Below are 24,998 nucleotides of genomic sequence, written 5' to 3' on the forward strand. Positions count from 1 at the left end.
CACTGGATCCTTTCCTTACCTGTGCAGTCTGTAAAACTCTGCCCCCACTCAAACTTTCATCTAGCTCAAAAGCCGCCTTTTCAATGCCATTCCCATTAAGTTACAAACTACCCAACTAAGACTATACGTTCAGGAATCATTTCTATAGTTTCTTACAAACTACCCAATTATGCTAACTGGTTTTCCCAGAGGACTGACACACACCTAACATGGCATATAATTTATTACTTACAGATACTGAAGACTGCACCCCATGAGCTTAATACTGTCTAATGAACCTTTCCATCCCACAGTAGCTCACTATAGAATTACTAAATAAAGCTTTTGAAATACATTTAGCAGGGATTAGGACGTTTACTAGTTCATGGAACCTATTCAGCTGTCAGACTTATAACTAAAACTAGATGTAGGTCGAAGGTTAACTACTCATCAGGGGAAGCTGACCAGCATGGAAGCCAGGGGTTTGGGTGGGGAACTTAACTTTTATCTATTACTTTTTTCTACATGATTTAAAGGTTTTAAAAGTAGCAAAGTAAAAGGGGACACAGCTTTTCAATCTGAAAGAAAGCAAATTAAGGACAACTTTTAAGGCACTGTAAGAATTGTGACCTTAAATACAATGTGAAGGGCAGGGATTACAAGCACTTACAATAGAAACACGCTATGTTTAGGACACATTTTAGGAAGATTACTTCTTCCAAAGGAAGGCCCTATGTGTGAAAACACAACTGTGATGTTTGCTGCAATCCTGTCATTCTGAGGTCTGAAAACTAAGGGGGTGAGACAGTGAAACCTGGAAACTAGTATGTACTTTCAAAATTCTTTGTATAGTGCTCTCTTTTCTCTTCAATGAGGAAAAGCTGAAGGGACTTTAAAAATCAAGTCAGTTTTTATTAGGAGTGCTTTAGAATGGCTATTTGGCTTATACAGCACTACTTTTGTTTTTGGTTCTCAGGGACAGTTTCTCAGTATAGCCTTGGCTGTCTCACTTTTTGTAGATCGGAGATCTACAAAAGATCTACAAGAGATCAAAGATCTCTTGAACTCAGAGATCTGCCTACCTCTGCTAGGATAACAGGCACAAGCCCCTGTGCCTGCACCAGCAATCCTCTCTAATGCTGGTACAGCCAGCATTGCTTTATTAGATTGTACAACTACTATTAATAAGCAAATTCTGCTTGCTTCCTAGGTCCAATGTAAAAATAAACCAGTGAATAAAAATAAATTGGTACTCAGGTATGACTGTGTTAAACTTCCTTTAATATCAATCTTATAATCTGATGGCCAAGCTGAGAAGTGCTTTTTAGGTAGTAGTAATTTCCCTGTACTTCTGGTGCAAATTAGCTGAATCAGAGATGTAGGTCCTTCTCTAAAACTTGTAGGATACTCTTTAAGCAGTTCTGTGTGCCTCACACAGTAAACAGCCACTACTTAAGAACTAGAAATACTCCACTCTCTTCTATTTGTTCCCATTATATCTGACTAGTATTTACACAATTTTGACCAGGTGGCTTTTACAAAGCAAAATGAGTACAGCTCTTTACCATCTTAGAAAAACATCTTTCTCCAAACACCGATAAAGTAGTCACATACTCTGAACAAATATGCCAAAGAAATGCACAGCCAACTATTTGGTCATAAGCTTTTAAAAAGTCAATCTAATTTTACTGTAGAGCCATGGAAAGTTCTGCAGTCTATGAAATGTGTCATCATTAGGTTAAAAACTCATCTAGGCAAATTAGTATTTATGCTTCCATTTTATTGTTTTTAAGAATTAAACTGCCACCTCAGTAGTCTTAAGAGCAATTAATGAAACATACATACATTTAGACTTACGTCCATCATAGATAACTTCAAAGGATTCCCTGAAATGTGCTGGGATTCACATCTTTTTCCTTAAGAACAGAAAACTAAACAGTAATCTTGTTATCTGTCTACCCACCCACCCTCATTCAAACAATTAACTGATGAATTCAAGTCTAACATTTAAAATTCTATTACAAGACATTCATCTGACCTGTCTCCCAGCTTAATTTATTAATCTAACTGAAATTGTTTTTTAAAGCCTATAAGAATTCTCATAATGTGGGATTTTCTTTTCATGATACTGATTTTTGGTCCAGAACAGAGGTTAAGTGGTTCCTTACCACAACACACCCCAGTAAATCTCAATACAGAGCTTCTCACAAACAGCTAAGAAGCTCTGACCTGACTCTGGCTATTCTCTAGTTATATGAAACAAAGGTTACTTAGATTTCAACACTAATATTTTAACAGCTCCTGAACGGGGCATGAAAAGAATCAAGTTTGCACCAGTCCAAGTACCTACAGTAATATGACAGAAACACTCACCACCATGTCACACTATTTCACTTCCATGCTTCTAATAACAAGAACTTCTCACTAGAAATAGTGCTTGAGCAAACCAGACTCTCAAACTGCTACATGTAGAAAAAAAAAAAAAAATCACTTGCTCAAGGAAAAAAACTGCATTAGTTATTTTTGGCCAGCCAAGGCTGAAAACGGCCATTTATATTAGTTCTTATTTCTGTGCTAAGTTCAGAAATGATTTTGCATCTGGTCATCCAACATGAGAATGTTTTTCTGTACCTGACAGAGCGAAATGGTGAATCAGCTATCAGTATACCCTTTGTCAAAAGCCAATGTTCTAAATTTATATACTACAAGCTACCTGATAAATGACATCTGCATACTACTCGTCATGTTTATATTCTGCACCATTTTAAAGGAAGAAAACTTCACACGAGTTTAGTCGATTCAAAGGATATGAACAATACCCTAAGAACGCCGACTTACACAGGGAATCTGTGTAAGTGAGTGGTCGTCTTCAGTTGACTGTAACAAGCCCCTATAATGCAAACACTGGCTCTAAAGGCACCTTACACGGCACTGAAATTCAATCTGATTAATTTTTTTCTGTCCAATTCAAAATTATCTGGTTGTCTTCACTACTGATTCCATGTTAAAATGTTCCAACTTTAGACTGTTTTACCAAGAAAAAAAAAAAATAACAGTTTTAAGATTTCAACCTAGAGGAGAAACTCATCACAGCAATGAAACCTGAGTAAATGCTAGTTTGTGATTACAAGAAACACCATTTGCTAAAACATTAGTCAAATTCCTCCACAGCATTCAGGCTGCAGCTTATAACCCCATAAACAAGAACAGGCTAAAGCCCAGAATCAAATAACTGTGAAGAAATGCGGATTTAAATAAAGCCCCATCACTCCTAAACACGCAGGTCAAGACAGTGAACAGAGAACACATTTCATCCAAATAACACCATTTAAACAATCCTATAAAATATTATAACTTAAGATTTTTAAGTGTGACAAATCATGTGATTTTAACCCAGGTAAAAGCAACGATGAGAATGGTGTCTCATCAGCAGCTTAGAGCCCGTAAAGCCGGTCATTTTCCAATTATTAGAATCGCTCGGTTGTGTCAGACAACTAGTCATAGGAAGTCTGGTGTGTCTTGCTTCTGGTGTGCTTCCAAGGCTATCCAAACATGAAAAGGCATCCAAGTGAGTGCACTAAACAATCACTACACCTTGAAATTTCAGTGCCTAAAATGTGAAACAATTCTCTATCATAGAACAGTCTGCCTGGTAACAATTTTAGTACCTTTTTACTTTTAGGATTTTATTTTAACTTTGGAAAATTAGTGGTAAAACATGTGGATTAAAAAAAAAAAATGTGGCTGCACTTAAATTCACATAAAAATAGCATTTTTACAACCATCTTGAAATTTAATCCTTTTACACAGGTTAACAAAATGCATCACAAGAAAAACTAAACATTGGATTTAATAAAAGCAATATTTCTCAAAGTGGAACAGTGAAAATTTTTCCAATTTTTTACAAATAGTCATTTCTGGGTCGGTTTACCACGCCAAAGCAACAGCTGTTAGGATATAGCTGTGTTCAACCGAGCCACTTATCTGCACTACAGTATGATACGTGAAAGCAACCCCCTAAAGTCAAGATTTAAAACCATTTTAAGTGACAAGACTTTGTGTCTTATAGCCACCTCAAAAGAGATATTCTTCCTTCCCCAGTCAAAGCTTAACTAAAAGATTAATAATTTCATCTTTTTTCCTTGTCACATCTTCAGTTCAAATACTAACATCACTGGTAATACGGTCTGTATCTTGTTTGATCTGGATGATGTGGTCCAGGTAGTGGGGTCTGAGAAGGCGGACCCTGCATTCGTGGAGGCGGCGGCGGCCCTCTTGGTGCAGGCCATATACCAGGGCTCATTCCTCCTGGCTGTGTAAATGGAGGGCTCAGAGTTCCTTGATCTTCCGTAAACTGGGGTAGAGAGTTAGGATTGTAATGGTGAGGAGGGGGTGCAGTAACAGGCGGACCACCATGCTGAGGTGGGGGGGGTCCTGGAGGAGGATGATTTAGATATGGTGGCATCTGGGCAATGATGTGTCCGGGGGGAGGGGTGATTGGTGGTGGGGCAGAGGTCATTGGTGGGGGTGGAGCTTGGCTGTACACCAAGTGAGGAGTGCCTGCAGCTTGGGGAGGGTGTGGCATTGCATGGCTTATGGGTGGTGGAGGCGGCGGGGGCGGCGCATAATGTTGCTGTGGAGGCATGATATGATGAGGGTGCGACACCACTGCTTGGCCCTGATACTCAGGGTGATGGTGAGCAGGTGCCGGGGCAGGAGGTGGTGGTTCTCTAGCACCTGAACTTGAGTCATCCTGAATAGGGACAGTTATTAAGTTGCTGTGTTTCCTTGTTGAAATACGAAAGGTTTCCTGACTGACCGAACGAGGTGGAGGTGGAGCCATGGACAACTCTGCGGGAGGAGCACGAATATCCTCATGCGGCTGAGTGTAGTGCTCATGTGGCACGTGCTGCAAAGGAGGTGGCGGCATCATGATGTGCTGCTTTGGAGGAATATGGCTCATATGATGCTTGTCTGGTGGCATTATGAAACGATCGGGGATCTCAGCGGGTGGTGGGGCAATGGGAGGATGGACATTCTCAAGGGAAGCGCGGGTAACGGGCTTTCCGGCTCTCATATGGCGATGGTTGATATGCGCTTGTAAGTCTCTCTGAGACAGGTATGTTCTCTTGCAACCTTGAACAATGCTACACATGAAGAGAGAACCTCGTGTGCACTGCTCAATCCTCTGCACAGGATCACTACAGCTAAACAGGAGAAAACAATTAGCTAAGCCGTAACATAGAACAACACTTTTATTTACTTTCAAATACGACCTAAGATACTTGCAAGGTTAACAATGAATATTTAATTAGTGAACCTTTCATCTTCCCTACTTGCCTCAGACATTAATCATCAACATCTCTACCAACCTGAGAATAGTTTATCTCAGAACTGAATTGTACTGAATGTCTTAAGAGACCTTCTATTTCTCAATATTTAGAGCTCATTAATTTTCTCTAACCATTCTACAGTTTGCAGCCAGGAATGATAAAGCAAAGGATCTGTCATTTACAACCACAGAAGTCAGACTTCAGCAGTTTCTTTTCCCATCCTCACTGTAGCAGCCAGTGTGCTTCTAATTTATGACCCTTTTGCACACGTCTTGCTTTTCTGCCATCTAATTCATTAGACACTCAGAAACACCTCCATGTTAAATAGGATAAAGTCTTTTCTTTTGGATGATGCTTGCAGAGAAGGCTAAAACCAACCCTAGGTTCACAGAGAGTGGCTTAGCCTTGTCTATTTCCATAACCTTTAAACCCAGCTTGCTTATAAGCCACTACTATCAGATAATCTAAAGATGACTATCTCTTACCCTGGGCACATCTTATCTCCTTTTTTTTCATGTAAAATAGCACAGTCATAGCAAAAAACATGCTTGCACGGAATCTGTAGGCAAAAATATCATAGTTAAGTAACAGAGCAACAACTTAGAATATTTCAATAGCAGTACAGTGATCTACAGACACTGTAGAAGGCACACAGGAATTATTTAAATAAAGACTTATTAAGATTCTATGCCATTAGCAGCTAATAATTGTCTATCTCTCTCTTGCTCGCTATCTATCTACCGACCTATGTATCTAGATTTTCAAAACAGGATTTCTCTGTATAACAGAGCCCTGGCTGTCCTAAACTCTCTTTGTAAACCAAACGTATCTCAAACTCACAGAGATCCACCTACCGCTATCTCCCAAGTGCTAGGATTAAAGACACATGCCATCACCTAGAAGTAATCTTTAATGACAAGTTTTTGAAAATGTTTTGAAAACTTTGGCTCTTTTCCCAATAAATAAGCACATGCACATCTGCTAATGTTCTGCTTATTATTTTTGGAGACAGGATCTCATGTGCAGCTCAGGCTGCCTTAAACTCTGATGTGCCTGAGGAAGACCTCGATCTTATTATCCTCCCGCCTCAACCTTCAGAGTGCTAGGATTACGGGACTATACACCCTTTGACTGGCTCCTGCTTCTCTTTTCAGATATGTGAACCTAAAGATGTTGAAATAGTCTCTGCAACTTAAAAGCTTCTGAAAAAGAACACTAAACTTATTTTATCTTACTGTGTTTCTCCTGAAACTATTCTAAATCAATAAAAGACTAACTGTATTAAATTTATGGTGCTATAAAACTTCCCTTAGCTTTTTTGTATATATTATGTTATAAAATTAGTTATAAAAAATCATAAAAACTGTATTTCAGAATCCTACCTCTACATAAATGCCTTCATCTACAAAACTAGGCCTTAACTGTACTTACCATTCTCCCATAAACTTTAATAGGCAACCCACATTTGTCACAGAAATGAACTGGTGTGTCATCCTTTTCGCCCAAGATGTTTATCTATTGAAATGAAATTAAAATTTCCTCTTTAGGCAATTCTGAAAATTGTACTTATCAATTCACACAGTGAAATAGCTAGAATTTCATAACAGCTGCTACTACAATCAGAAATAAAAGTTGATTAGTATAATTCCATTTGTTTGTTTTCCTTCTTTAATAGTGGTTATTGATTTTACTTAGCTTTAATAAAAATTACTTCAAATTATTTTTGAAGATAGTAGAAACAAGCAAGTGGAATTGTGTGTGCTACAAGTTACAGATATACTAAAAATTCATAAAATACTTAATGCTTAATTTTTCATTTTTAGTTATACCTTAAAATCCCAAAAAAGGTGTCCGGGAAACCTTCGCTGATTCCCAAAGAGCTCGCCCCCTTTACAGTCATACCGCTGTTCTTCATTATAATCAAATCCTTCTGAGAAAAAAAGGTATATTACATTTTCCAACTTCAAATTTCATTTTTAAAGTATATTTACATGACAAATAGGCCTACTTATTGAAAAATGTTTCTGATGACTTTCAAAGCTCTAAGAACATGCATATCAAAACTCATGAAGCTATTCTAAAACAGTAAAAGAATAACTATGTTAAATTCATGGTATTATAAAACTTCCTTTAACTTTTTGTACATATTATATTATAAAATTAGTTATAAAAATTATAAACTATATACCTCTACAAAACCAGGCCTTAATTATACTTATCATTTTCCCAAAGACTTAAAGACAATGCACATTTGTCACTTTTAAACTGGAGTTTAAATGCCACCTGGAAGTGATCATCATTATTCAGTCCATTCTTGTACTTCTCAACATTCAGTGGCTACAGCAGCCACCATCTAAGCTGAGTGGCAGAACCAAGAACAGACCTATAACGGAGTCTCTTAACAACACTCCTCCAAACTCCACAGACCATCTCTAGGACAAAACCTCACCAATTACCATCATCATGTTTACTGAACAAGTTCTAAAGCTATGTATCATCATTTATTCTTAACCACCTACAGATTACCGGAACAGAATTTAAGGAGTGAGACAGATCCTTCTAGAGCTTAAAAGTACGTTAAGAGCAACATTTCCATTCTGGAAGGAAAAGGCAAATTACCCGATATCTGGGTTGCCGGTGAACTGTTCTGAGGGAAAATTTTTAAAAGACCTCACTTAAAAAAAAATAATAACCATAAAAACCATAAACGTTCTAAAGCATGAGCCAACAAATTGTTGCTATAAAAGGCCACACAGTAGAAATTTTAGGCTTTCTAGGTCGTATAAATCTAGTCAGTTTTGCCATAATAGTGGGGAAGCATCTATAGATAATTCTCAAGTAAAAGTAACTTTACTTTTTTTAAAGGAACCAAATTTGGCCTAAGGCAAGCTTGCTGACTTCTAACAAATGGGAAGACAGGAAAAGGTTTTTATAGTTATGAAATTAGAAAAGGCTTTTTCAGACTATGTTAAAACTTGAAAGAGCAAGCTCGACTTAACTGACTGCCTAGAATGTTCAACTTCTTTACAGTAATATTTTATATATAAAATCCAAAAGATAAATGAACTACACAGGCATTTAACAAAGCAAATTTTATAAAAAACTCAAAATTAAGAGAAAGACAGCAATCAAAAACAGATAATGCAACTGAGAAAAGAAATGGCTAATACTATGAAAAGGTATCCAACCACACATAAGTTTCTGTCCCTGTGGCACAGTGCTCCCTGCCTGTGATCACAAGGCTTAGAAAGCCGAGGCAGCAAGACTGCTGAAGTTCAAGGACTGGGTTAGAGACCCTGCCTCAAAAAATATTTTTTAAGTTAATAATACAAAATATTGATGTACGTGAGTATAAACTAACAAGCCCTTTCTCAAGAGTAATTTAGTGGGATCTGATAAATTGTGAAATGTATAAATCAAATCTTTTTTAAAAAGTCACTGATTTGTTGTGTACATGACGTGGAGGGGGAGGGGCTTACACATGTGCCATGGTAGCCTGTGGGGGTTCCAGAAAAAAACTTCTGGAAGTCTGTTCTCTCCTTCCTCTTGTACATGGGTTCTAGGGATGAAACTTGGGGTCACCAGGCTCATGTGGCAATTGCCCTCACCCACTTAAACAATCTTGCCATCCTCCAAGTCAAGTTTCTAATGTTCATACTACAACACAATTACAGCAAAAGAAATAACTAAAAAAAAGTTAAGTAATTATAGTGTATCTATAGAACAAACACCTAAAACTATCCATTTGTTTGAGACAGGGTCTGGCCTTAAACAATAGTCCTCTTGTCTCAGCTCCCTAAATGCTGGCATTTCAGCCATGTGCCACCACACCTGGCTAAACCCTTTATTTTTTAATTTATTTTTCTAGACAAGACTTTTCTATGTAACCTTGGCTGTCCTCCACCTTGCTCTGTAGACCAACGCTGGCCTTGAACTCAGAGAGCCACCTGCCTCTGCCTCCCAAGTGCTGGGATTAAAGGCATGCAAGCACCACCACCCAGCTTACTTGAAAAAATATCTTGAGACAGTAACAACAGCTTTGAGAGAATCGTGAAAACACATTTTATTTTTAATGTACTGCTTTGTGCAATATTGATTAGATTCTTTGAAAGGGGGGAAGGGGACTTACAAAGGAAGAAAAAAATTAGAAAATAGACTGTAAGGTTAACATTTTAAGGTAGGTTTAAGTAAATCAAATAATTATCTGGTGCACTCAGATAAACAGCTGTTTTTTAACTTGTTTATATTCATGTGCATTGGTGTTTTGCCTGCATGTATGTCATGCGAGGGTGTCAGATCTTAGAGTAACAGTTGTGAGAACCAAACCCAGCTCCTCTGGAAGATAAGTCAGTGCTCTAACCTCTGAGCCATCTCTCCAGCTCAACAAAACAACTCTTAAACATCTTAGTTTAACAAGTTACCTTCATCACCTGGTGGGGCCTTTGCAGGCATCCTGCTAATAGTCCTTTGAATTCGAGGTGCAGGTTTAACTTTGTTGGCTTGTTTGGAGATCAGTTTTATAGGAATTCTTCTGCGAACATCAAGACCACCCAAGGATCCAGAACTATTAGTGCCTTGTAACTCATTGTCTGTAGGAATGAGGGAAAAGAAATTGTAATTGCTTTTACTTTTCTTTTTATAAACTCTTCTATAGTAAGTATCAAGATAAAATCAACAACATCAAACCATAAAGGAAAGATCTTGGTTCTGATTTTAAATACTGGACTAATAAGTGTAACTGCTAATATTTTTTATTTGAGGTAAACCTTCAAAAAAAAATGCTTCTGGTTACAATTCAGACATGGAACCATTTCAAAGTTGACAAAAAGTTACAGAACCTTTATCTCTGTCTAAAATTGGACAATAAAAATTTCCATACAATTTCACAGTAGCTTACAGAAACATAAACCTTTTAAAAATAAAAAACTCTCGTACAAACTGTTATAGATTTTTAAAAATAAAGGAGAAAACCAAAATTGTCTTCACTTGTGTTGAATTATCAAACATGCAAAGTAGCCACTCAGTAAACTTAGTAAATTTACCTAACAAATTGGAAACTCGACACTAAATCTCTAATGCATATTTGAAAATGAAGTTTTAGTTTATTATGTTTGTTTGGGGCAAGGAGTACAGTGGAGCCACAGTGGCTATGTGGCAGTAAGAAGACAACTTGTAAGACCTGGTTCTCCCCTCCTCTCATGAGCCCCAGATGCTGAATTCAAGGCCTCCGTAGGCAGCAGGTGTCTGTCTTTACCCATTTAGTCATCTTACTGTCCTATGTTTTGGTTTTAAAGAGGTACTCATTACCTTAAGCATAACCTTTTTTTCTAAAATATATTCAAGGGGTATAAAAAACTATTATTAATAGAACTCACAATGCATTATTTGTACTATAACATTTCTAGAGACATAAGTAACAGATCTTTAGTTAATAGCCAACATCATAATGGAAAACTATAATTTACACTTAGGTCTCAACAACTGAAGTTTTCTAGTCCTTAAAAATCTTATCATCTATGGAAAAAAAAATTCTTGTCCACGATTAGTTCACATTATTTCACAGGGCTGACTCATATAAAACTTTACTTTTTCAAGTACATAAAAATATGTAACAATATAAGAGGAAAAAAAAGGAAAATGCTTAAAATGAGAAATGCAAACATAACCATAAAATTATAATGTCTGAAACACAAATTAATGAACAGAGTTCCTGCAAGAATTACAATCAAGACTGACAGCTGAGGTGACCACATTAACTTCAGTAAAGCCAAATGTGATAGTCTGCTAGCACCGACTTCCAAGACTAAGCAATTTACCAATAAATTAAATTCATACCCATTTGCCCTTTTTATGAACATAAAATTCAAAATGGGTCTCAATGGTTAAACATCTTCCTATCTACTTTCTACTCTTAAAACAGCTAACTCTTCTCAAAATTTTTCACAAAAAAAGGATTACATGAATAGCTACAATCTTGAATTATAATCAAAGCAACTTGACTAACCTTCAAGACTGCACTAAAATGGAATGTCTGTTCATGTATTCCAGCAGTCTTCATTGCATTCTCTCGTCTATATAGAAGTACCTACCATAGAGATATGACAGATACCCTCTTCCCCTTGCACAAAAAGTATTCCTGACTTTCCAAAGAACTGAAATAACCAAACTGTTGCCCTTAATTAGGATATAACAAAGATTTGTAGTGTGTTACCTCTGTGAATGAAAACAGCACACTTTACCTGCACAACCTTTCAATCACCGCCACCGCGCACAGCCCAGGTCTCCAGTTTTTGAACCGAAGCCTAGCATTTTCAAGGAGCCTGCTGCTTCTAAACCTACGATTTGCCTTGCAGATTTCAAGTCACAACAATCTGAGGTTTGTTTTGAGCGTTTTTAAAATTAAGAATAAAAAAGTAGCATACAATTTGCTGCGCACACACACAGTAACAAAAGGCAAAGCATGTAATAAGAAATATCTGGATATTACATAAGGGAAAAAATTGGCCATTTAATGTAACTAACCTTTTAAAATATATAATAAAGTAGTAACACTTTATTAAGTAGTTTCAAAAACAACACACTTAGTATTTCATCTTGAATAAAGGAGTCGAGGAACTGAAGGCAGCTATGTAGCTCAGTGGGGAAATCTGTAAGGTGGATCCTGGATTCAGGTTCCCAGCATCCACCTCCCAAAAAAGAATGAAGCAGTATTTAGGTTACTTTTACCTAAGCACTAACTCTTCCAGTGACCAAAGCATGAGTAAGAGTTTGTAGGGACTTTATTGCCCTGGCTGCCTCTGTGACCTGGGAGCATGGGGACAGGGCTGGAGCAGCTGCAAGGAGATCACCTTTTTGCTGCGTCTCTCTATCCCAGAGGTCCTTAGGTTTGCCCAGTTCCCTCTGTGCCCTCTGGGGCTCTCAACCCGCTGCTGACATTTCTGCAGTGCAAAGAAACAGCAAATAAAGCATTATGTGTTTGCCTTTTTTTTTTAAGTTGTCTGGAATTTTTTTTTCCTGGCAAAAGTCTATTTCAATACTTCCATCACAAGACCTCTTGATCCTTTGACATTAAAATCGTTATTTTGAGAAGCCTATTCAGTGAGGAAATTGTTAACTAGCTGTTATTTCTTGTTTTGCAAAAGGCTCTATGCTTCAAATAGTTTTCAAATTTGTGTTTATTAGTTTTGTGAAAGTTTGAGTCTTTGGCTTAGTTTGATTTCTTTCCCCTCAAAAAGTGCAGCAATTAACACTGAAGCTTTAGGAGACTGCCTCGTAACTGATTTAAAATCTAGAAAAGCTAATGTGAAATAAATAAGGATAGCTGTCTGGAAACCCATTTTTTATCTTGCTAACTCATCAGTGATTTTTTTTTTTTATTGTTAGAATGACTTATTTCCCCAGGCAATCTTTTATTAATAACTTAGAAACTGTGATAATCCTTTCACACATGTAGTAGCAAGATGCTCTAATGGGAAACTCGGGGTTTTCTCATTTCTCTCACATGCTTCCACAAAACAATCCATTAGCAGCTGTTGGATTCTCCACCAAAATATTTATTGCAATTGCTTGCTGTGTGTGCTCCATTCCCCACCCCCTACAACAGACTGAACTAAGGACCCACTCTAGCTAGGTAAGTAGGCTACCACTGAGCTACACTTTCACCAAAGAGAGGCTCTCTCTGGGTGGCATACTGCAACCACCACCTAGATTATTCATTTACTTCTGTTCTTCCTCTCCTGCACCACTCTCCATAGAAGAGCTGGAATTATTTCTTAAAACATTATACTCCTACTTTTGTTCAGTTGCTTCATAGCCACTTAAACCCTTTACCATGATTTTCAAAGTCCTGAACAAGGTAACTTATGATTTCCTTCTCATCTCAACTTAGGGCTAACTAGGCTACAGACATATGGCCTTCTCTATATCTTCCTACCATTCCAAAAACACCTCTCCCTGGTACTCTCTGAAACTTCCTACTCCATAAGCACCTGTTTTCTTAAAGTACTCACCACAATCTGAAAGCAGTTTTTAAAAAAGAAACCAACCTGCCTGCCTCCTTTGACAGAATGTAAACTCGAGGACAAGGACGCAGTACTATTGTTTACCATTCCGTCGTTCTATCTCCAAGCCTACAAGTATCTGCACGCAATTATATAATTAAGTAGTGCTTGAAAACTGAGAGCATCTCGGTCAGTTTAAAAAACAAAAAGCTTTTCCTCCTGCTTGTTGATATAATTGTCTGAAGCACTCAAAGACGAGTGCACTCACTCATTCATTAACTAAGAACAAGAAAACGAAGCCAGCAGAAAGGTTTGAAGCGACTCTTACTTGTAAAATGCGATGAAAATATCTTGATCTTAAAATTTTTGTATATGTCCCCAAACGATGCGAAAGGACCACGGCCGAAGGGCGGAGCATGCTTTGGGTTTAGATAGAAAAGATGCTCCGCTTTTAACTTCCAAAACTATACCCGGCTCTCTTCTCTAACCTCTAGCCCGTGAAAAGTCAAACAGACAATAACCACAGGAGGTTAACCACCGGAGGTGACCACTGCAACAGCCGCCCGAAGCTGCGAGGCAGCAGGAAGTCTCCAACCCACTCTCGCCCGGACGCTTCTCCAATCCCGAGAGTGGAATCCACCCGCCTATTTCCCCAGCACAAAGTGAAAAGCAACCGGAATGAGGAAAAATGACAAAACAAAACACAACCGGCACCCTCCCCTTCCAACAAGCCCACGCGGCGCAGAGTCCCGAAGGCGAGCTCAGCAGCACCACTGAAGCGGTGCTGCCGGTCTCGAGGATGGAGGCATCGCTCCGAAGGGTAGGCCGGGGAGCAGTAGGCCCAGCCCGGGACCGGGTCTGTGAGCTTGCTTCCTCTCCGCCACGTCCCGGCGCAGCGGGGCGAGCGTAGCCCCTTGTGCCCGCTGGGCAACCAGTCCCAAACGAGCCAAGGGGGCAAGAAACCAGGACCCCCGCTGCCTCCGCCTCCTTACCAGTGTGATCCATGATTCGGCTCGCAGGGCACAGTGGGAACGGAAGTGAGTCGCGCCGGAGTCGCAGGGAGCGCGTGCGCCCTACCTTCCGGAGCGCAGAGGCGGAAGTGCGCCGGGACTGCTCGTGTGGGTTTCCCTCCCTCGCCGCCGCCACCACCCAACACCGGTGAGGGAGTCAGGCATAGCCAGGACTGAGGCAGGAAGAGCAGGGACACAAGGGCTTTGGTATCATGTCTACTAATGCTCCCGAGAGGCAGCCCTCAGCTGTAGGAAGAACACTTATTGCAGTGGGGAACCAATAGGAACCAGAGAGCAGCGCGGCGGGCAGGTAAGCCGCTGCCCGCCCCTGCGGCGCGAGGCCTTCTGGGATTTGTAGTCCGCTGATGTCGGCCGGCCCACAGCGCAGTCTCAGCCGTTGGGCTGGTCCCACCCCAGCGGGCGGAGTAACGGTTTGGAATGCCCCCCGGATCCGCCGCCGGGTGTAGAGAAGTGTAAACACGCGCGCTGCATAGGTGCCCGGGGGAAGCTGAGTTAGCCGCCGGAGGGGGAGGCAAGGTCCTCATTGTCTTAATACCGCTTTGTCCCAACACCCAGTCGGCACGCACGCTTGCCCTGGCTCCCACCGAAGTTTCTCAGCTGCAACACGTGAACAATGCTGACTACCCCTCGCTCTCGAGAACAACGCCAGGCGTCGCGAATCCCTGCAAAAGCTGGAGGGAGTACCGGGAGGCCCTGGTCCATCGGGGAAGCCGATCAATGGTGTGCAGTGGGGGTGAAGGACGAAGGATGGGGATCGAAGGGTGGGGGGTCGGGGGTGAGAGCGTTAGGGCTTGGCCGGAAGGAAGAGGCGAGAAAGGGCAGGCCCCGACTACGGAAAAGAGAGTTAACCACAACAGGCTATACCTAGATCCAGTTCTTGGTCCCTGGGGTCTGTGGTAGCCGCTTTCATCTTGCTCAGCCAAAACAAAAGAGTCAGCGACGGTTGCTGAGGACCTTCAGAGCATCCCCACGTCGCAGATTTGGCTCATAATAGGTCGTCTGCCTTCTCCAGCCCTTTACACTTGAAGCTCGCAGATGAGTGGAAAGGCGCAGTTAGTGGAAAACATCAGCCTGAGAGTCAAGGGATTTGGGATCTATGGTCGTCCCTTGGTGACGACACCGTTACCTTGGGTAGTTCACGCTTTCAGTGCCAGAGTTCCTAGATCAATAAAACGTTATTATGTTGGCCTCTTCGAAAAATGTTTTCCCAGTACTCCATTCTGAATAAAGTGTGTGTGGCAATGTGTCCTGTGTGTTGCACATTAACAGCTGTGACTAACACTGTAGTTACAGCCTAAGTGCTCCATGTTATTTAGTGACCGTCTTAATTGTGGTCTTTCAGAGACTCCGCTCATTGGGGCTTCACAAACAAGGTTGTAGGACATTCACCACTAAGGACATTTCTAAGTCGATGTCTTTGTTGTTAAAATACAAGGTTCTGTACCTCTGGGTGTGTTTCAGAACGCTTTCATTTTCTGGTATTGGGGTGGGTAAGTGTAACTGAAGCTTACCCTTTCTCGTAAGTCTCTAAATATAGTGCTGAAGCGGTGACCTTTTTTTTTTTTTTTTTTTAAACAACTGTCTGGGACAAAAGAAACACTAATGGCTAAATGACCTGCCTATTAGCATATCAACGCCCAGACTGGTCTCCTGGAGTTTTCCTCTGTACCACAGTTACCTGCGGCTCTCAGCTCTTCTCATCCCACCATTTCCCCTAAACTTACAAAGTTCTTGGACTTCCCTCCCCACCCCCCTTCTCTTTCCTATACAACCTGGCCATTCTGGCCAAGCACTGTCTTGGAGCTCACTCTCCCCCACCCCCTCTTTTCCTCTGTTGCCCCTCTCTCTTCTCATGGCCGGGTCCAAACTGCTGGCCATGTTTTATCTACTTTCTCTTGCTGAGGACTCTTCCAGATGCTTCTGACTGTACTCTCCCTGGTATCTACAATAAAAACCTTGCCCTCAACAATACCCTGGCAGGGGTCCGTCCTTGCTTGATACATCTGGTCCTGAAACCCTCACTTTATATAACAAGAGTTATCTGAGAGAGTTTTTACCCACCCCACCCCAATCAAATTTCAGATTGATGAAAGTATAGGTTAATAATAATGATGCCTAGTAATACTAGAGAATTGGAATTGAAAGACCTTTTAATTGTACTACAGACTTCAATAGTTTTGTATTTTATATAGTTTGTATTGTATATAGTTAGGAAATTTTACTGAGGCATCCTGGCATGGTGGAACATGCTTGTAATCCAAGCACTTGGGAGGCAGAGACAGGAGAATTACAAGTTCAAAGGCAGCCTGAGTTACTGAGACTGTCTCGGCAAAGAAAAACAAAGATTTGCTAAAGGCTCACTTTAGTGAAATCTGGAGCAATTAGTTGATTTGGCCTGTTACTTTGATGCACGGCTTCAGCATCTGCGCTTTCTTCCCCTGCATAGTGCAGTTGCCATAGTCTATCAATGCAGCAGCGATCTCTTAGCTCCAAAGTTAGATCATACACAGGCTTATATGGTCCTATTTCCTGTTTTGTTTGTTAGCTGTAAATCTAATGAGTTTTCTTGTGACATTTTCATTTCTGTATAATGTACATTCACCATACTCATCCTTTCTATCGTGGTTTCTTGTTCCAGTTTCTGCTTCCGTCTCCCTAATAGTTCCTCTCTTATGTCCCCTACATTCCACATATGAGAGAAACTATGGGATGTTTATCTTTGAGACTGGTTTTCATTTAACATAAGTTCCCGTTTCATCTGTTTTCCTATAAATGCTATAACTTTGTTCTTGTTTATGGTTGACTAGTATTCCATGCGTGACTGTACCACATTGTCTTTGCTCCTCTGTCTGTTATTGGACACCTAGTGTGTGTGGGCTAGTGAATGGTGCAGGCATCTGCATATGACTGATGACTGATACTTTTAGGAATAGTCCCAGAAGTGGTATAGCTGGATCATAAGGGAGTTCTGTTTTTAAGCTTTTGAGGAAGCTCTATACTGTTTTTCATAGTGCGTGGACTGTTTTATACTCCTTGCAAGCAGTAATATATAAATTTTCCTCCCCTTCCCAACCCTCCCCAACATTTGTTTCTTCTGGTTTTCTTTGATACCCATTTACCATTTGACTGGGTAAATTTTTATTTCCCTAATGGCTAAAGATGTTGAACATGTTTCATGTATTTATATATATATATATATAGAGAGAGAGAGAGAGAGAGAGCTATATATATTGAGCATTTTATTTTTATGTATATGTGTGTATTGCCTGCTTGTGTGTCTGTGTACCACATGCACACAGTGCTTACAGAGGCCAGAAGAGAGCATCAGGTCTTCTGAGAGTGGAGTTACAGATGGTTGTGAACCACCTTGTGGATACTGGTGATGGAACCGAGGTCCTCAGTCAGAGCAGATATGTGCTTTTAACTGCTGAGCATCTCTTCAGCCCCTTAAGTGGTTAGTCTCTGTTTGAAAAGTTTCTATTCTCTTCATTTGCCCATGTATTATTTGTTGTTTTAATGTGTGTTTGTTTCTTTATGTATTTTGGATAACAGCCCAAACAGATTAGTTACTGACAAAGGTTTTCTTCCATTCTGCCTTGACCTTGATGATTGTTTTCTTTGCTATACAGAAGTTTTTTTTTTTTTAATTTAAGCAATCCCATTTGTCAGTTCTCACCATCATTTCTTAATCTGCTAGAAACCTATTCAGAAAATTATTGCCTGTCTTATATTGTATTTGCATTTTCCTGCAATCATTTCAAAGATCCAGGTTTTAAAATTTAAGACCTGTAGTTGATTTTGAGATGATTTTTGTTTGAGGCAAGTTTTTCTCCACATCTGCACCATGGCACACAAACACAAAAGAAAAAGAAAAAGCTTCAAAAAGAGTCAACATTAATACTTATGTAGAATAGTGCTGACCCATAGTTTATAAATGTGAGAAGCCAGTTTAATGGACAACCTAAGGCAACAAGGTGAATGTGTTTTGTCTGAACATTTGCATAGTTTTGATGTTTGGTTTGGTTTGCTTTCTTGAGAGAGGGTCTTGCCATGTATCTCATACTGGACCCAAACTTGGCACAAATGCTGAGATAGAGTAGCATCCCAATGTGCTTAACTTAAAGTATGTATAGGCGTCTTACTGGCAGACTACTAACCTCTGAATCACAAGCTAATGATTTAAGATACTTTGGTAGCCTTCTATTTATAGCAGTGTTTATGCTATGAGAAAAATGGGATGGATGTCAGAATGTGTTTCCCAGAAAGGTATTTCAGCCTCATGAATACCAGATCAGGACGATAACCTTCATCTCCTGATGCTGTTTCAGTTGACAGGTGCAAAGCAGGAGCTGTGAGTGCCGTACAAGCTGGCACTTAGAGAAATACTTAAAGACTTATATAATTACATTATGTTTGGAAGGAATGTGTTACCTACATTCAGAGAAACTAATGACATTGAAACTGCGTGTTGTTAAACTTTTCTAAAGTAACGAGCTACATCTCAAAAAAACATAAAATGTTTGGCTTATATAAGAGACACCGATCACCTTGATTTGTAGTAGTGATCCATAACTGAGTGCCAATATCTTGGCAGAAAGCCCTTTAAAAAGGTAAGAAACAGAACTTACAGAAATAAACAAAGTCTTTATATATTAAAGGGGGGTTATTAGAATGATTTACAGGCTGTGGTCCAGCTAATCCAACAATGGTTGGCCATGAGCAGAAAGTCCAGACATTCAGAAGTCCATGAGCTAGGATCTCTTCAGCTGGTTTTCAGTATACACTGGAATCCGAAGAAGTGGGCTCTTAACTAGTGAAAGGCTGCTATTATGGAGGTGAGTACAAAAAGGCTAAGAGCAAAAGCCTCCTTCGGTGTCATTTGATAGGCCTCTAGCAGAAGGTGGGGCCCAGATTAGAGGTGGGTTTTTCCAGCTCAAAAGATCTGGACTAAAGGTATATTTTCCAGTCTCAGGATCTGGATTAAAAGGCTTGTCTTCTACCTCAAGGATCTCGATTAGAAGTGGACATTTCCACTTCAAAAGCCCTCATAAGTACGCCACTCCATTTTTGGGTTTTAGTAGATTACAGATGTTCTCAAGTTGACAAGAATAGCCATCACAGAAGTCCAGGACCAAAGCAACTAAGATTTAGCACCTTGTTAATCCACGCATCCTGTAACACAAATGTTGACATACTGCTCTGAAGAAGCAATGCACTAGGATAAATAAGGTGGCTTCAGAATATGCTAAACTTTTGGCCAAGACAAAGAAGCCAAAGAAAAACAGCAGGAACAGAATGCCAAGAAATGTAGGCTGTCCTTGCTGAGAGCTTTCACTTCTAAATCTGAGTCCAGTCAAAAGTAAGTCTTTAAATGATCAGACCCTGATGATAAAAAAAGGAGAAGGAAAATCACTACCAATACACAGACAGACACACACACACACAACAAACCACAGGCTCAGCAGTTTACTTGTTAACTAAATGTTAACAAGTATAAGCAGAAATACATCGGGGGAGGAGTAGAATGTGTTGGCTAAACATATGCCTTATCAAATTATGGTAGCCAGTCACAGGAAAATTATAAAGGAAAAAGCATGTATTTTTCACTAATTGTCTAATATTTCAAGTTGAAAGTTGTAACACTTGTAGAACAAACACTAGTCACATTAAAATTTACTAAATATTTTTGTATAAATTCAAATTAATATTAGAAAGTTTTCATGCAATTTTTATTGAAGTGTGTTCTTACACAATTTATACACACAATTACAGAGCACTGTCATCCTCAGCCTCTCAACATCTTTCTACTACCCCTGTCCATCCGTCTGCTCTCCACAAATCTCTAACATTCATGTCTATACATTTTGTGTTGTTGCCCATTGGGTTTAACCAGGGCAATGGATTTGGTGCTGTGGGTTTTGGAGTCTGGTGGACTCAGCAGTAGGCACACAACTGAAGGCAATGGTTCCTCTGTTCCTAGAATCTATCACTAGCCCCTCCATTTTTTGACTGACTATAGACAGGGCTGGACTTGTAAGTAACCACTCCAGTTGTGAGTTAATAGTTGTAACATCTGGAGTATGTGGCATTTCACAGCCCTTCACCCTGTCTTCCAGCTCTTACCTATCCCCTTTCTGCAAGGTTGCCTGAGCCTTAGAGTGGGAATGTAAATACCTCGCTTAGGGCTAAGTCCACAACTGTGACTTGTTCTCAGCATTTTGGGCAGCCATGAGTCTGTGTTCATTGTCGTTCGTTGTGAGGAGAGGGTCCTCTGAATAAGGCTGCCAGTAGCTTTTGTCTATAGGTATGAACAGATTTAGAAGGAAGTTTGATGCTATGTCTGTTTCTTTGAATGACAGTGGGTTCCTCCTTGGGGCCTGTGATGTCCACAGTCCTGAGCCTTGGTGGGGTTTATAGTGCCAGGCACAGGTTATTCCCCTCCCCTGAGGAGCAAGCCTCAAATACAATCACAGGGCTGGTTAACCCAGCAGAAACCATGCTGTTACTGCACAGGCTGATAAAGCCCTGCAGGTTGATGTTTAGTTCATATATCTCCCGGTAATGCCTTTTCCCCAGCAGCCAGCACAGCACAGCACCCACCTAGCACTTCAAAAGCCAACAGGGAGGAGGTTTCCAATTCAGTTCTATATTGCCTTTTTCCTATCTTACAACCAAGGCGTGTGGTGTCTTCTGCAATATGATCTTGTGGGCAACAAGGGAACTAACAAGCGCCCCTGCTGTAACTCCCTTGAGTGCCTCTTGTGTTTTTCATTTGGATTACAAGATAGCGGCCTTCCATATGGCTTCTCTTCTATTCCCTTTGTCCCAGGTAATACTCCACATCGTCTCTGCAAACTGCCCGCCAACCCCCCACTGCTTAAATCCTTCCATTCATAGTGCCCCCTCTTCCCTTTCCTTTAATTCTCCTCCTCTTAAAGGCCTCCCTCCAGGTTTCCCTCACAGCCAGAAGCCACTCAGCCCACGGGTTGATGGACCAAGAATTGAGAAAGCACCTGAAACACAGGGAACCAAAGACAACAAAGCTGTTGTAAAGGTTTTCTCCTCAGACCTTCCAGTTTCCCACTGATCTCCAGCTGCGTGGCCTATTTTAGAGATGACCCAAGAGCCAGGAGAGTGCCGCAGGGAAAGTCTGACTCCATATATTGCTAGAATAGAGGTGGGGCAGAGACTGCTGTGGTTACAGTGCCCCCGCTGCTATGGAAATGTTGCTGCTTAACCACCCATGAAAGTGTAGGGAGCGGTCAGTGTGCTTGTCTTTCATGGTGCTAATGTAATTGTCTTAGCCCATTTGCTGCTATCACAAAATAGTATATAAACATGCATTTCTCGAAGTTCTAAAGGCTAAAAATCCAAGATTCAGGGTCTGGTTAGAGCTTTTTTTGGTTCATAGATGGGGTCTGCTAATTGTCTTTACTATTGGAGGAGAAAAGTTATCTTTCTTGGGTCTCTGTAATGTAGTCATAACCTAACCTAACCACCTCCCCTTATCCCTACCGCCTAATACTGGCATGGTGTCAATCAGGTTTTGACATATGAATTTGGGAAGACATAAGCATTCAGACCACACCAAATGTTATTTCTGGATAAAATGAGTTGAGGTGATTTCTAGCAAGTTTTGCTTTGGAGATAGGATCTTACATAGTAAGGCTATCCTTCCATCAAATTTGCTTTGTGGCAAAGGTTAACCTTGGCCATCTGTCTTTACCTCTGGGGTGCTGGGATTATATGCCTGCAACTGCCACTGCACTGTGTTTCCTAGAACGGTATCCTTGTATTCTGCACTATTTGAATGTTGTGGGTTTATCTTTAAGTTGGATTTTGTTTGTTTGTTTGTTTGTTTGTTACAACAGTTTTTCTGTGCAGCCCTGACTATCATGGAAACTCAATGTGCAGACCAGGCTGGCCTTGAACTCAAGAGATCTGCTCACCTCTGCCTTTCAAGTGCTGGGATTAAAGGCATGTCCCACTACTCCCAGCTTTTAAGATGGATTTTTAAACGTCTCATTCATATATTTTGATGAGATGATCATCACATGGACTTAATTGAAGTTTTAAAAGCTGTAAAATTTAAGCAGAGCTCTAGAATTAAGAGCATATGTAAATCTGTCTAACGTATTTTACTCGGATTTAAATTAAATCTGAGACTAAGTAGTCATGCCTTGTACTTTTGTAACATCCTCTCCTCTGTTGCATTGTTAAGTGCTTCACTGTGAGTCTCTGAATGATGATCTAGTTGCAGTGCCATTATCATACCTTAATTTTCAAAAAGCTGGCTTAAGAGGAGGAAAGGGATCGGGAGAGCTTTCTAGGTTAATGAAACCAAGAGATTCAGAACTAAATGCAATACTTGAATCTTGAGTCTCCAGATGCAGTAGGAAATGGACACAAAAACATTGGAGGCATTTTTAATACATACATACTAGAAAAAAAGCAGAAATGCATTAAGTAATAGTGGTGCTTGAGTTAGGAGATGCAAGTTGATGTAGTTAGGACAAAGCAGAAGAGTGCATCAGCTGCCTTGAGCTGTGTAGAGATGGAGACAAGTGTATAGGAAGGCAGACGTAACCGCGTGTCCACGGTGGCCGTACTGGTGTACTGTTCCTCCAAGTGTTCTGACGTCTGAAATACTGTGTAATAAAACTGTCCCGTGTTAAAGGCTGAATCTATATGGCTTCCCCAGATCTGAATGTTGACATCTTCACCCCAGTTTAAAAGGTAATTTATTATTGAATGTGTACATGAGCCTCAGGTCAGGTACGGAGGCCAGAGAACACTCTTGTGGAGTAAGTTGGCTCTCCTTCAACCGTAATGTGGCTTCTAGGGCTCAAACTCCAGTCTCCAGGGCTGAAAGGCAGGAAGTGCCTGTACCCACTAAGGCACCTTGCTGTCCCCAGCCTCCAGTGTTCATGGTGTCAGGAGATAGCACCTTCGGTTGGTAACTAGAGTTAGATGAGGGCATGTAGGTGGAGATAATCCAACTGCTTCCTGGAAACCTGCTGACATCTGAGTCTCGGGGCATGAAAGCACACCACCATCTGCTTGTCTCCTTATATACAGACACATGATGCTGATTTCTTTAATTACACACGTGACTTCGTGTTTTATACTGGTAGTTATAGGGTAGCACTAAATGCAGAGAGAAACTACATGTTCTTTCTGGCTGGCCTTGGAAATTCCCCAAACCTCTCCTTGTCTTGGTCCCCTTTGTCTTTCACTAGAAATGCAATTGGCCAGTGAATTAGCCTCAGATCCAGCACTTAAAACAACTACCCTCTGATGGGTATAAGGTAAAATCTCAGGGTCATTCTGATTTGCATTTCCCTGATGACTAAGGACATTGAGCTTTTCTTTAAGTGTTTCTCTGCCATTCGATATTCCTTTATTGAGAATTCTCTGTTTAGCACTGTTCTCCGTTTAAAATTGGGTTACTTGATTTGCTGCTGTTTAACTTCTTGAGTTCTTTATATATTCTATATATTAGCCCTCTGTCAGATATAGGGTTGGTGAAGATCCTTTCCCAGTCTGTAGGCTGTCGTTTTGTTCTGATGACAGTGTCCTTTGCTTTACAGAAGCTTTTCAGTTTCATTAGGTCCCATTTATTGATTGTTGATCTTAGAGCCTGTGCTTGTTAGTGTTCTGTTCAGGAAGTTGTCTCCTGTGCCAATTAGTTCATGGCTCTTCCCCACTTTTTCTTCTAACAGGTTTAGTGTGTCTGGTTTTATGTTGAGGTCTTTGATCCACTTGGACTTTAGTTTTGTGCAGGGTGATAAGTATGGATATATTTGCATTTTTCTAGTGACAGTCCATGCTGGAGAGGATATGGAGAAGGGGAACCCTCCTCCATTGCTAGTGGGAATGTAAACTTGTACAACCACTTTGGAAATCAATCTGTCACTTTCTCAGAAAATTAGGAACAGTGCTTCTTCAAGATCCAGCTATACCACTCCTAAGCATATATCCAAAATATGCTCAAGTATATAACAAGGACATTTGCTCAATCATATTCTTAGCAGCTTTATTTGTAATAGCCAGAATCTGGAAACAACCCAGATGTTCCTCAATTGAGGAATGGATACAGAAATTGTGGTACATTTACACATTGGAATACTACTCAGCAATTGGAAACAAGGAAATCATGAAATTTGCAGGCAAATGGTGGGAACTGGAAAAGATCATCTTGATTGTGATATCCCAGAAGCAGAAAGACACACATGGTATATACTCACTTATGAGTGGATATTAGACATATAATATAGGATAATCATACTAAAATCTGTATACCTAAAGAAGCTAATCAAGAAGGAGGACTCTGGATAAGATGATCAATTCTCACTCAGAAAGGCAAACAGGATGGACATCAGAAGAGGGAGAAAACAGGGAACAGGACAGGAGCCTACCACAGAGGGCCTCTGAAAGACTATACCCAGCAGGGTATTAAACAGATGCTGGGACTCACAGCCAAACTTTGGGCAGAGTGCAGGAAATCTTATGAAAGAAGGGGGAGAGAGAAAGACCTGGAGGGGACTAGAGCTCCACAAGGAGAGCAACAGAGCCAAAAAATCTGGGCCCAGGAATCTTTTTTGAGACTGATACTCCAACCAAGGAGCATTCATGGAGATAACCTAGAACCCCTG

The 24,998-nt window shown here is 40.5% G+C and overlaps 1 protein-coding gene across 5 annotated transcripts; it reads right to left on the reverse strand.

The window, feature by feature from the left end:
- Positions 1–1,738: 1,738 nt before the first annotated feature.
- Cbll1 (Cbl proto-oncogene like 1) lies at positions 1,739–14,436 on the reverse strand. 5 transcript variants are annotated; one of them, XM_021654194.2, is made up of 6 exons: positions 14,305–14,436; positions 9,743–9,901; positions 7,142–7,239; positions 6,744–6,827; positions 5,798–5,871; positions 1,739–5,186 (listed from the first exon to the last, which is right to left on the reverse strand). In XM_021654194.2, exons 1-6 carry the CDS (start codon positions 14,315–14,317, stop codon positions 4,151–4,153), a joined length of 1,464 nt encoding a protein of 487 aa, XP_021509869.1. In that variant the 5' UTR covers positions 14,318–14,436; the 3' UTR covers positions 1,739–4,150. The 5 variants fall into 5 exon arrangements, with proteins under 5 accessions (XP_021509869.1, XP_021509868.1, XP_021509867.1 ...); XM_021654193.2 differs by having other exon boundaries at positions 7,142–7,242; XM_021654192.2 differs by having other exon boundaries at positions 9,734–9,901.
- Between the last annotated feature and the right edge of the window lie 10,562 nt (positions 14,437–24,998).

This window comes from Meriones unguiculatus, chromosome 1 (assembly GCF_030254825.1).
Source record: "Meriones unguiculatus strain TT.TT164.6M chromosome 1, Bangor_MerUng_6.1, whole genome shotgun sequence".
Lineage (NCBI taxonomy): Eukaryota > Metazoa > Chordata > Mammalia > Rodentia > Muridae > Meriones > Meriones unguiculatus.